Raw genomic sequence first — 11,954 nt, 5'->3', positions numbered from 1 at the left:
ATAAAGAAAGTGGCTGACCTGCATGACTTGGACGAGACGAGGTTGACATAGAAGAGACGAGGTTGGAGATGAGACGAGGTTGGCGACGAGACGAGACTGACGACGAGACAAGACTGACGACGAGACGAGACTGACGACGAGACGAGACTGACGACGAGACGAATGCCGGGCGGTAGAGAACGAGGGTCATCGGTTCCGAGCAATGGTCGACATGGACGACATTGTACAACGACACCGCGCGACGACACAGCTCCACGACGAACACAGACAGGGGTGACGAATAAACAAAGACAGTCCAGCAGTGACGGGAGCAACACTACACGTAAATTACATCTCAGAGTCATGAGCTGAGGAGGCAGAACTCCGCGTCGAGTAAAGTTGGGCGTCAATGTTGGGTCCGAACAAGAGAGGTTTCTTACTCACTAACACAACTGACAACGGGAACAGGTAGATTGATGTAACGACATTTATTAGATATGGGATGACTGAGACCAGGACGAACGAAACGACTACATGGTGATTATTGAAGAGAGCGAGTTGAAGAGAGCTTTTTGAAGAGAGAGCGTTGAAGAGAGAAGCAACGCAATATAAAGGGCCTGGGTGGCTACCTTCGTGCCCATGTTTGCCATAGCTACCCAGGCCCTTTATATTGCGTTGCTTCTCTCTTCAACGCTCTCTCTTCAATAAGCTCTCTTCAACTCGCTCTCTTCAATAATCACCATGTAGTCGTTTCATTCGTCCTGGTCTTAGTCATCCCGTCTCTAATAAATGTCGTTCCATCAATCTACCTGTTCCCGTTGTCAGTTGTGTTAGTGAGTAAGAAACCACTCTTGTTCGGAACCAACATTCCCGGCTAGCACAGTCAGTAGAGCACGAGACTCTTAATCTTAGGGTCGTGGGTTCGAGCCCCACGTTGGGCGCCAATATTGGGTCCGAACAAGAGACTGACGACGGGAACAGGTAGGTTGGTGGAACGACATTTATTAGAGACGGGATGACTAAGACCAGGACGAACGAAACGACTACATGGGGATTATTGAAGAGCGCGACTTGAAGAGAGAGAGAGAGTTGAAGAGAGAAGCAACACAATATAAAGGACCTGGGTAGCTATGGCAAACATGGGCGTGCAAGTAGATACCCAGGCCAAATGAATAATGCATGAACTAATGAATATGAACTAATTACTTGTGGGCCTAACAGTATGCTACGAGGCGCGACACCACTTTCTCCTTTCGCTCGTAAATGTATTTATCACGAGAGGTCGCCCTTTTGCTGCGCGCAATGCCAGCTGCTGGTCTCCAAGAGAGTGCACCCGTAATCGGTTCTTCCTTTTAAAAGGTACCCTTTACCCCAAGGACTTCCGTTTCTACACATATTGCCAGAAATAATACCAAGCAGGTATGATTAAGTCCGGTGGAGTCATAATGATGCCTCCGGTAACCCTAGGGTAGTTGACATTTTGGTAGATCTACGGTTAAAGCCCACGCCCGCCACCCCAAGGACTCTGCCGCCAGGGTTCACCTGCCTCGTGAAATGGGTGGTCGAGGAATTCTATCATTTCGGGATCTCCTGGATAGAACCCGTGTCCGGGTGGCGCGGTACCTACAGGCCCACCCAAACTAGCTCTTCAAACAAACCAAGCGCTCCTGCAGCATCCATGATGGAGGTCAGCTATAGTAGCCATGAACTGTACTAGTTGAAAAAGAAGTGAAACAGCAACGTTTTGTTCATGTTGCGGGACGCGTGCGTAGGCTGCCACGCTCGATTGACTTCCGCTGATCTGCGCGATCGTCGTTGATCACGACTCGACTTTTTCAAATGCAACCCCCCTACTTTCTCTATTGCTATCTACAGGCCAGCTACTGAAGGGTCTTTGTACAAAAATCAGGCACTTGCGATGTATGAGACTGGCTCTGTGCTCGATTTTAGTATGCACTGTCAGCATAGGTCGAAATCGACCTACCGGCACCTAAGGGTTAATAATACTACTAATAATAATAATAACCAAAACCAAACCAAACACAAAAACAAAACCAAACCCAAAACCAATAAAGCCACCCCTATAATAATAATATTCGACGAGGAGAAAATAATTTTAATATGGCACTAAGTAGGACGAGCTGAAGTGACATTTGGATTACTTTATCAACACTGTAAGCGATGGAAACGATGCAAAAAACAATGTAAAGGGTAAGGAAAATACATGTATGAAGAAAAAAGCGATGGAAAGGAAGATGATTCGAACAAGTTTTCTTTAGTACAACGGTGATTCCTGAAGAGTGTTGTACGAAAACTTGTTCGAATCATCTTTCTTTCCGTCGCTTTTTTCTTCCTACATGTATTTTCCTTACCCTTTACATTGTTTTTTTTGCATCGTTTCCATCGCTTATAGTGTTAATAAAGTAATCCAAATGTCACTTCAGCTCATCCTACTTATTGCCATATTAAAATAATAATTTGAACTCGTAACATTTTGTCCTTTTCCTTTCTTCATCCTAGAATAATACTAATAAATTATAATAATCTTCCCGTTTGTCTCTTTCCCTCAAACCAGTTTTATTTTATGACTTGGGGCTCCCTGCGTGCTAGTTTGTACGTGAAGTGTGTGGGTTACAGTGAGGGCTGCGTCCCACCCGCCTGTGTGGATTCACAGGAAGTGTGAGTTACGAAGTCTGAAGAAAATGTTGAACGGCCTCTGCAGGGATGACGACTACACCATAGCTCAGTGGTTAGAGCATCGCTGGCTACAAGCGAGGGTCCCTGGTTCGAGTCCTGGTGGTGACAGTCAATTTCTTCTTCAGACTTTTCCCGTTTGTCTCTTTCCCTCAAACCAGTTAATATTTTATGACTTGGGGCTCCCCGCGTGCTAGTTTGTACGTAAAGTGTGTGGGTTACAGTGAGGGCTGCGTCCCACCCATCTGTGTGAATTCACAGGAAGTGTGAGTTACGAAGTCAGCATAAAAATGTTGAACGGCCTCTGCTGGGATGACGACTACACCATAGCTCAGTGGTTAGAGCATCGCTGGCTACAAGCGAGAGTCCCTGGTTTTGTCCTGGTGGTGACAGTCAATTTTTTCTTCAGACTTTTCAGGTTTGCATCTTTCCTCCAAACCAGTTAATATTTTATGACTTGGGGCTCCCCGCGTGCTAGTTTGTACATGAAGTGTGTGGGTTACAGTGAGGGCTGCGTCCCACCCGCTTGTGTGGATTCACAGGAAGTGTGAGTTACAAAGTCTGAAGAAAATGTTGAACGGCCTCTGCTGGGATGACGACTACACCATAGCTCAGTGGTTAGAGCATCGCTGGCTACAAGCGAGGGTCCCTGGTTCGAGTCCTGGTGGTGACAGTCAATTTTTTCTTCAGACTTTTCCCGTTTGTCTCTTTCCCTCAAACCAGTTAAAAATAATAATCAGGTTGCTCCGGTTTGTATGTACAGGTATCTGATTGGTAACAAACTGAGCCAATTGCCTGCAAATCTTTTTGAACACAACAAACAATTGACAAATTTGTAAGTGATAACTTTGTTGCCAGTGTCAGAATATTGTACGGAAAGGGAGTTCTGAGCAGTATCACTGTGTCCAATTGCGTTGATAAGCGCAACCAAGAATGTTTAGTGAAGATGTCGGCAAAGGCCCCTAACAGATATGCTGGGACAAAGGGGACTAGACCGATGGTCATTTGATGCCCATTGATGCTCCGCGTGGTACTGCTGCTGGGCAGGGATGCTAGCATGATCTTGTCTTGGAACTACCCAGCTTGACATGAAGAAATTTGATACGCCTCTACAACTCACATTATAGAAACAGGGTCCGCACCACTCCTTGAATTCCTTGAAAGTCCTTGAATGTCAAAGCCGGATTTGAAAGTGCTTGAATATCCTTGAATTTTCGTGTGGGTGCTTGACCTCTTTAATCGTGCAATAATAGATACATATTATAACAAGGGACCGAGTGTATATCGAGAAATATAGACCAGTATAAAAACCGAGGCGAAGCCGAGGTTTTTATAACTGGTCGATATTTCTCGATATACACGAGAAAGAAAGCTATATACACTCCTTTTTAGAGAAAGAAAGCTCCTCAGTGAGTTGTTTTCCGATGGTTTTCCTCAGTGGTGTATATACCTCCTTAGTGGTGTATATTGAACAGTGTATATGGAAATTTATAAACTTCATGGGAGATCCGGTATATGAGTGTGGGTGTATATGGAGTGAGGTATAACGAGAAATATCGACCAGTTATAAAAACCTCGGCTTCGCCTCGGTTTTTATACTGATCTATATTTCGCGATATACACTCGGTCCCTTGTTACAGAGGTCAATGTATGAAATATAGAACGAGTAAATGCCGCCATAGCATTCCCTTTGTGCCATATTTTCAAACATGTCATTTACCACGGGCATATTCCATTCCGCATGGAAAACAGCGAAAGTCATACCTGTACACAAGAAAGGTTCCCGCCACGAACCTGCAAACTACCGCCCTATCTCTCTTCTTCCCTGCATGTCCAAAGTATGTGAACGCATCTTTTATGATCACTTAGACAGACCGTTTCTGAGTCCCGCACAATCTGGGTTTCGTAAAGGCGACTCCACCTCCCTTCAACTGACCCGCATCGTGCAGCAGGTGTGCCAGCATAGGGATAACAGAGCGCTTGCTGGTATTTGCTTCTTTGACTTGGCCAAGGCGTCTGATACCGTCTGGCATCGAGGACTTTTGGCCAAGCTCGAGCATGCATTCAGGGTACGTAAACAACCACTCTCCTGGCTGAAATCTTATCTCTCTGGGCGTCATCAGTACGTAACTGTGATTGGCACATCCTCGGCTGCAGAGCCAGTATTGTCAGGCGTTCCTCAAGGATCAATTCTTGGTCCCCTACTATTTGTAATTTACGTAAACGATTTACCTGCAGTCTTCCCTGGAACGTCTCTGTTTGCTGACGACACGACCCTTCTCACCTCATCAGCTTCCCTCACTGGCCTGAAAAACAACTTGCGTGCTGACATTTAGGAAGTTCTTTCCTGGATGTCGTCCTGGAGATTGTCCCCAAATCTATCAAAAACAAAGATTATGCTCTTCCCGCCCCAGCCAGAGTTCGCAACCCTCATCCATGCCAACTTTCCAAATCCAATTGACATAGTGTCTTCTCACAAACACCTTGGTATTGTGATTGACTCTTCACTCTCTTGGGTACCCCACATCGAATATATCTGTACAAAATCAAGTAAATCCTTAGGAATTCTCTCCCCCCCCCCCCCCCCCACTGCTCTTACCTCCCACTTTCTTGCAAGCTTCATTTTATTTAGCCTACCTTCGCCCAATATTTGATTATGCTGATACGTATTGGGTGGGTTATCCTCTTCCGCTGCTGCAAAGCTTGAAATACACCACAAAAAATCCTTAAAATTCTCCTCCGTCAACCCCGCATGCTCTCATCATCCGCCCTTTATAAAATCGCTCACACAACCCCGTTATCACATGGACGTCGTGCACACCTGGCTTCTCTTGTCCATTCTATTAAGCTTGAGTTGTGCCCACCTCATCTCATGTGTTTTAATTGGTTCTCTTCTCTAAGAACTAGAAACTCGCTCTTACTCCCAAAGTGTAACTCATCCACTCTTTTGCGCTCCCCTCTCTTTATTGCTTATTCTGTTTGGCTCACTCTACCCAGAGAAGTTAAAGGGGAAGTTAAGGCAAAAATTAAAATTTCACCAGTTGTAGTCTTCGAGGTGCTGAGTCGAATGGTCTTGGTCCGAGGAAGCTGAGACGCTCCCTTCCTACTTGAATCCCAATCGAACTCGCGCACTTCCACCGAAACTGGGTGACTGCGCCCTACGAGATGGGGATTTGTATGCAAAATGTCACTAAAAGCGCCATTTCGTTCTTATAAAAGCACGGATGACCGCGATTGGCCCATATGTTGTAGTCTTTGGGACGCTGAGTCGACTGGTTTTGGTCCGAAAAGGCTGCGATGCAGTGTTCCTCCTTTATTCCCAATCGAACATGGTTGAAGAAGCGGTCACGTGGTCCTGGGTGCCCAAATCACCTGGTCACCACGCCAGCAGGTGACAACTTTCACACCAAGGTTCAACTCGGGTTCAACTCGAGTGACAGGACTGCACCCAAAAAAGGTCGAACAGGCTAGTAAGTTGTACCCTGCAGGCACGGTGACCAGGTGACTGGTGTACGCAGGAGCACGTGACCGCTTCTTCAACCATGTTCGATTGGGAATAAAGGAGGAACGCCGCATCGCAGCCTTTTCGGACCAAAACCAGTCGACTCAGCGTCCCAAAGACTACAACATATGGGCCAATCGCGGTCATCCGTGCATTTATAAGAACGAAATGGCGCTTTTAGTGACATTTTGCATACAAATCCCCATCTCGTAGGGCGCAGTCACCCAGTTTCGGTGGAAGTGCGCGAGTTCTATTGGGATTCAAGTAGGAAGGGAGCGTCTCAGCTTCCTCGGACCAAGACCATTCGACTCAGCACCCCGAAGACTACAACTGGTGAAATTTTAATTTTTGCCTTAACTTCCCCTTTAAGTATCTGACCTCACTCCGCCTGTTTAAGATCCGTGCCGCCCCTTATTTACTACGACATAAATAGCTCGTTATCCACATGTCCTTTGCGTCTCTGTGTTTTTCATTGTTTTTATTTGACATTATCTTTCTTTACGGAGTTGTTGTTGCTGTTCATTTTGCTACTCTTTCTTTTTCCCTCCCCTTACCTTTATTTATCGCCGTGGTTGGCAATCACCCACTCTCTTAACATTGGCCGGTGTTTCCACCGAGTCTTGAGATGTTGTAATGACTATAAATAATTATATAAAAAGACCGAGGTCCCCCGAGGTTTTTTACGAGGTCTGTATTTCGTATAATGACCGATTATGAAGGCAGTAATATATTTATCACGACATGGCATACCTAGCCTGTTTTATCTGTGTTTTTAGGAAGAAATGAATACTATTGTAATAGTACATAGTAAGCACATATGCCGTTTACATCGGACATTACTTCTCTATAAACAGAAGTTTCAGTTGTCACTTGTAGTATGTTCCCCAAGTTCTTTGACTGAGAATCTGACAGTTGGGGTTCAATTTTTTTTATCGGTTTGCAGGCCTGCCTGCGTTTTTTTCGCCATTAGAATATTTTATTGAAACAAAGAAAAATGATGGCACCTATGTACAGGGGATGGCCCACGCCTGGTATAAAGTAAACGTAAAAGAGAAAAAAAGTAGTACAGTGAAATCGATAACAATAGTTCAGTTCCCACACAATACCGCTCCTGAGCCGGATCAGACCACAATACTAGCCTCGGCAACCGCCAGTGCGGCAGAAGCAGAGACAAGGCGGTGGCAGTGGATCGGTCAGCGGGCACCCCGAAGACAGGCAACACTTGCACGCAGGAGGGCGAAGCTCAGCAGAGCACGAATCCAGGCCTTGACGGAGGAGTAGGCTTCACGAGTCTTCTCGGACAACATGGAGGCAATGCGCTTGTAAAGAGAAATAGCTGAATTGCCCATGCCACCATGTGCCGCGAAAACAACAGGGATGAAGCCTGCCCGCTCAACGTGCTGAACACTTTCTCCGTAGGCCCGGCGCTTCTCACGTTCGTGCCGCTTGTAGCAGGATGCCGCAGATGATGAGCGATTTGATGGAGCGTGCGGGTCGAAGACCCGGACGTCCAGGTAGCTCCGTTCAAACCGGCCGCCATAAATACCGCTCGCGACATCCAGCCAAAACAGGTCATCCCGCACAGCTGTGCGATAGCGTAAGTTCTCCCCGGTCAAGGGCTGGAGGATTGGCTCCACGGGGTTCAAATCCCAACATTTGGCTTCAGATTTTTCTTCTTTCAGTTCTGATTTTTTTCTAAGTTGAGGAAAAAGTTCTAAGTCCCCGGGCTAAGGCCTAGACGAACTAGACCAGAGAAGTGTGAGTGTCTTGTTTTGACTGCAGGAAACTGTATTTCAATATTGTGGCTCAATGTAGTGCTTACGCAGTTTACTGCTTCGAACACATCTTCATTCCTACTCCCAAAGTAACTCTGTTAAATTTATGAAGATGATTGTTCCAACTAGGAACACACGCTTCTTGCCGAACTTGACACTTGACTGACTCACAACTGCCATCCGGAGCAAACAAGGAGCAGGTCGCACCTTCCACTCAGCAAACCTGCAAGAAAGCACCACTCCCTGCTCAATACACGGTGTTTCGGGGAATTCACCCCTCATCAGTTGAGCTTGAGTAGGCTGAGGAAGATTGTGCCTGAAAAGCACCACTTATATACTGCTCTCCAGGCCAAACCATCACCAGGGATACAAACTTACAGAGACGCTTTGTTTCCAGCGTGACAAACACCTCGTGAAGCTCCAGGTAGCAGCGTGAGTCAGAGTCGCTCTTGGAGTTGTGATAAACAGACGTTGAGAGCCAGTATAGCTATTCGCAACGCTGTCACCTCCAACAACTAGTCGCACGTCCGCGTGAGGGACAACAATACGAACTTAGAAGTTGCGACTTCGGCGGTAATAGTCATGAAGATGATTGTTCCAACTAGGAACACACGCTTCTTGCCGAACTTGACACTTGACTGACTCACGACTGCCATCCGGAGCACACGAGGAGCACGTCGCACCTTCCACTGGGCAAACCTGCAAGAAAGCACCACTCCCTGCTCAATACACGGTGTTTCGGGGAATTCACCCCTCATCAGTTGAGCTTGAGTAGGCTGAGGAAGATTGTGCCGGAAAGGCACCACTTATATACTGCTCTCCAGGCCAAACCATCACCAGGGATGTGTCAAGTTCGGCAAGAAGCGTGTGTTCCTAGTTGGAACAATCATCTTCATGACTATTACCGCCGAAGTCGCAACTTCTAAGTCTGTGAAATTTATTGATGTAATATTATGGTACATGGTCTTTCTCGTTGTGCTGCTATAATGTGTGTTATAATGTTTGCAATTGTACATGCATACGAGTACTGTGTACCGTTTACTGTGTCCTTGTCAGTGTTTTGGGCGATCCTCCTCACCTTCAATAAATTTTGTCCATTATGTATTTTCCTTCTACTTATTAATTTGATAGAAATGTTCACTCACTACAACTTCTTGTGATTGCTGGTGTGAATGTAGCCTGCTATCACTGCTTGTTAGTGAGAGTGCACCAGACATGTATCAATATGTATGTCTGACGAGATGTTCTTGAACTGGCATGCTGCTTTGAAAAGAACTTTGGTTAGATTATTATTATTATTATTATTTTGCTTGTTCGCGTTGGCATCAACCTGCATAAAGCAGGTATATAGCCTTCGCTTAAGCTGCCATAAAAAAGAAAGCTCATCCTAAGCGAGAGGGCTAGAGGGCAATCTAACGATAACGATAACGAGATACAGAATACAAAGAAATCCAATGAGTTCAACATACAATTCAAAACAAGAAAGAAAGGAAAGAAAAACAGAGCCGAATCTACCGATTGATCCATCAATCGACAAAGGGGACTAATCCGTTAGTGTTGCAAAGTAGAAGCTGATTATAGTTGCAGATCTCCAGGCCAGGGCCAGCATATTGCCGATTCTGGATAGGTCTCCGCAGCATTTGATGTGGTAATTATCATAATGTTTGATAAAATTGTTAGAGTATCTAGTATCTAGAGTACCGAGTATCTAGTATCTAGAGTGTCTAGTGTTATTGTATCCGTTATTATTGTTAAGGGTATCTAGTGTAATTGTATCCGTTATTATTGTTAAGGGTATCTAGTGTAATTGTATAACTTCAGCCATTACACACAGTACACATTAGTTCCTTCCACTTTCGACGATCCTGGGCGAGCTGCCTCAGTGCAACTAGATCCTCGTGTGATGTGAGGGAGTTTGTGGATCTGGAATTTTTCAGGTCGTTGTTGATGGTTCGCGGGAGTGTTGTTCTCGGGCGGCCTCGGAACCCTGAGCTTCCTGGCTGAAAGTATGCTGACATAGCCTGCTGGACCGGGGATGAGGTGTCTAGTCGAAGCATGTGGCCAAACATTCTCCACCTAGCAGACTGGATGATGTTGCTGAGTGGCTTGGAGCCAGTGCGCTTGTACAGTGCTTCATTGCGTATTATACGGGGATATTTGACCCCAATGACTGCCCGTAACTGCTGGCGGTGGAACGAGTCAAGTTTCTTTTCTTGAGTCTCTGTCAGGCTCCATGTGCCGCAGTTATAAAGAAGTATTGGGAGAATAAAGCTGCCGTATAACCTAATCCGAAGGGGTTCACGGGCATGGTTACCTCTTAGCCATATCACCCACAGCTGATGTAAGGCGCATGTTGCTAGACGTTTTCTCCGACTGATATCTTCCTCCACTCCAAGCATCGATCCTAGTTTGACCGTGTTCCGCCATCGCTCGTCTACTCTGTCCTTTTCTCTTTTAATTGTAGTATATTCGGTTTTGGCTTCATTCATTTTTAAATTGTATTCCGCTAACGAGGATGATAGTACGGGTTGATTGTCATGCAAATATTGTAGGCTGGTGCTGATGAAGTCTACGTCATCCGCATACGCTGTTTCATTGGGCAATTGAAGCTGAATATCCAATGCTGGTCGCGGTGAGAGTCGCTCTCGAATCAACCTCAATGCAGCCTCGAGGTAGACAGTAAACAGGACTGGCGATAGAGAATCACCTTGTGGGGTTCCATTATGTGTGACTAATGGTTGGCTGAGAATGTTATTCAGCTTTACTTTTATTGTGGTGTCTGTCAGAAGGCACTGGATGATGTGCAGCTCATCATGATCAATGACTGTTGACAGTACATCGATCAACCTGACCCTTGATATAGTGTCAAATGCCTTTGGCATATCAATGCCTAAGATTGAGATCTCCGACGCAACACGCTGGCATCTTGCTGATAACCACCGATAGCTATATACCACGTTTCCAGTACTTCTCCCTGACCGGAACCCGCTCTGGTTCAGTGACAAGTACCCGTTGATAGCTGGCTTGATCCGCGTCAGGATGACCAATGAAAGAAGTTTACGTAGGGTGTTCAACAGGGTAACTGGCCTTACATTTCCAGGAGGACCTCTTTTCTTTCCCGGCTTTGGTATCGGGATCAGTAGCCCATCGCCTAGCTTGAGTGATTTGTCTTTGGCATAATTGTTGAATGTAGTGGCAATGTTCGAGAACAGTGCTGGTGTTCCATATTTGATAAGTTCAGCAGGTATCCCATCTGGTCCCGAAGCTCGGCCATTATTCAAGCGCTTAGCTGCGACATGTACCTCTGGCTGCTTTATAGGGTTTTTAAGGTCTTCCTCTGTCCTTAAGAGCCTAGATGACTCCAGAGCAGGATCACAGAATATAGCACGGAAGTGTTGCCTTAATGCTTCGACTGATTCACTAGGTTGTGCAATGAGTTTGCCATCAGAGTCTTCAACCACAACTGGTGACTGCTGCTGTCGGCGCAGTAGTCGTGTTGCTTTGAACATTTTCGCGTCGTCTTTCATTTGGTCTATTTCAGCTACACGTTCGTCCAGTCGAGTCGATGTTAACTTGAGGCATTCCCGGCGAATTTGGTGTGCCAGCCTGTTGCGTCGCGTCTTCATTTCTTTTACCTTCGTTCCATCTCTGCACACCGTAATGTCGAGACGCAGTTTGCGTTTCTCTGCTGCTAGCTTTTCAATTTCCCCGCTGAAGCCATTTCTATGCGTCTTGTTTGTTTTAGGGACGCGGCCCACCGATGTGTTTGCTGCCTCACTCATAGCGCTCACAATATACTGCAGATGTTGCTCCGCATTGACACCTTCCTGCTCTCTGCCGAGGTCCTGTAGATGTTCGTTGATAGCCTCTCTGTACTTTGCTTTCTTGGTCGGGTCACTAAATTCCGATATATTGAATTTTGTGTTGCTGGATATGGCTACTGGCCGCCTCTTGAGCTTCTTGTACAACTTAGTCAGGTTGAGGTTTGCCAGCACAAGACGGTG

At 46.0% G+C, this 11,954-nt stretch overlaps 1 protein-coding gene across 5 annotated transcripts in view; it reads left to right on the top strand.

Moving 5' to 3' along the window:
- LOC135825798 (sushi, von Willebrand factor type A, EGF and pentraxin domain-containing protein 1-like) overlaps positions 1-11,954 on the top strand; it is a 579,302-nt gene that overhangs the window by 124,945 nt on the left and 442,403 nt on the right. For all 5 annotated transcript variants that reach the window (XM_065338421.1, XM_065338424.1, XM_065338423.1 and 2 more), the window contains exon 4: positions 3,437-3,508. In XM_065338421.1, the coding sequence (XP_065194493.1) occupies positions 3,437-3,508 (72 nt within the window). The remainder of the gene's footprint in view (positions 1-3,436; positions 3,509-11,954) is intronic.

This window comes from Sycon ciliatum, chromosome 10 (genome assembly GCF_964019385.1).
Source record: "Sycon ciliatum chromosome 10, ocSycCili1.1, whole genome shotgun sequence".
NCBI classification, from domain to species: domain Eukaryota; kingdom Metazoa; phylum Porifera; class Calcarea; order Leucosolenida; family Sycettidae; genus Sycon; species Sycon ciliatum.
Note: the sequence above shows the minus strand (reverse complement) of the source record. Positions and strands in the feature narration are given on the sequence as shown.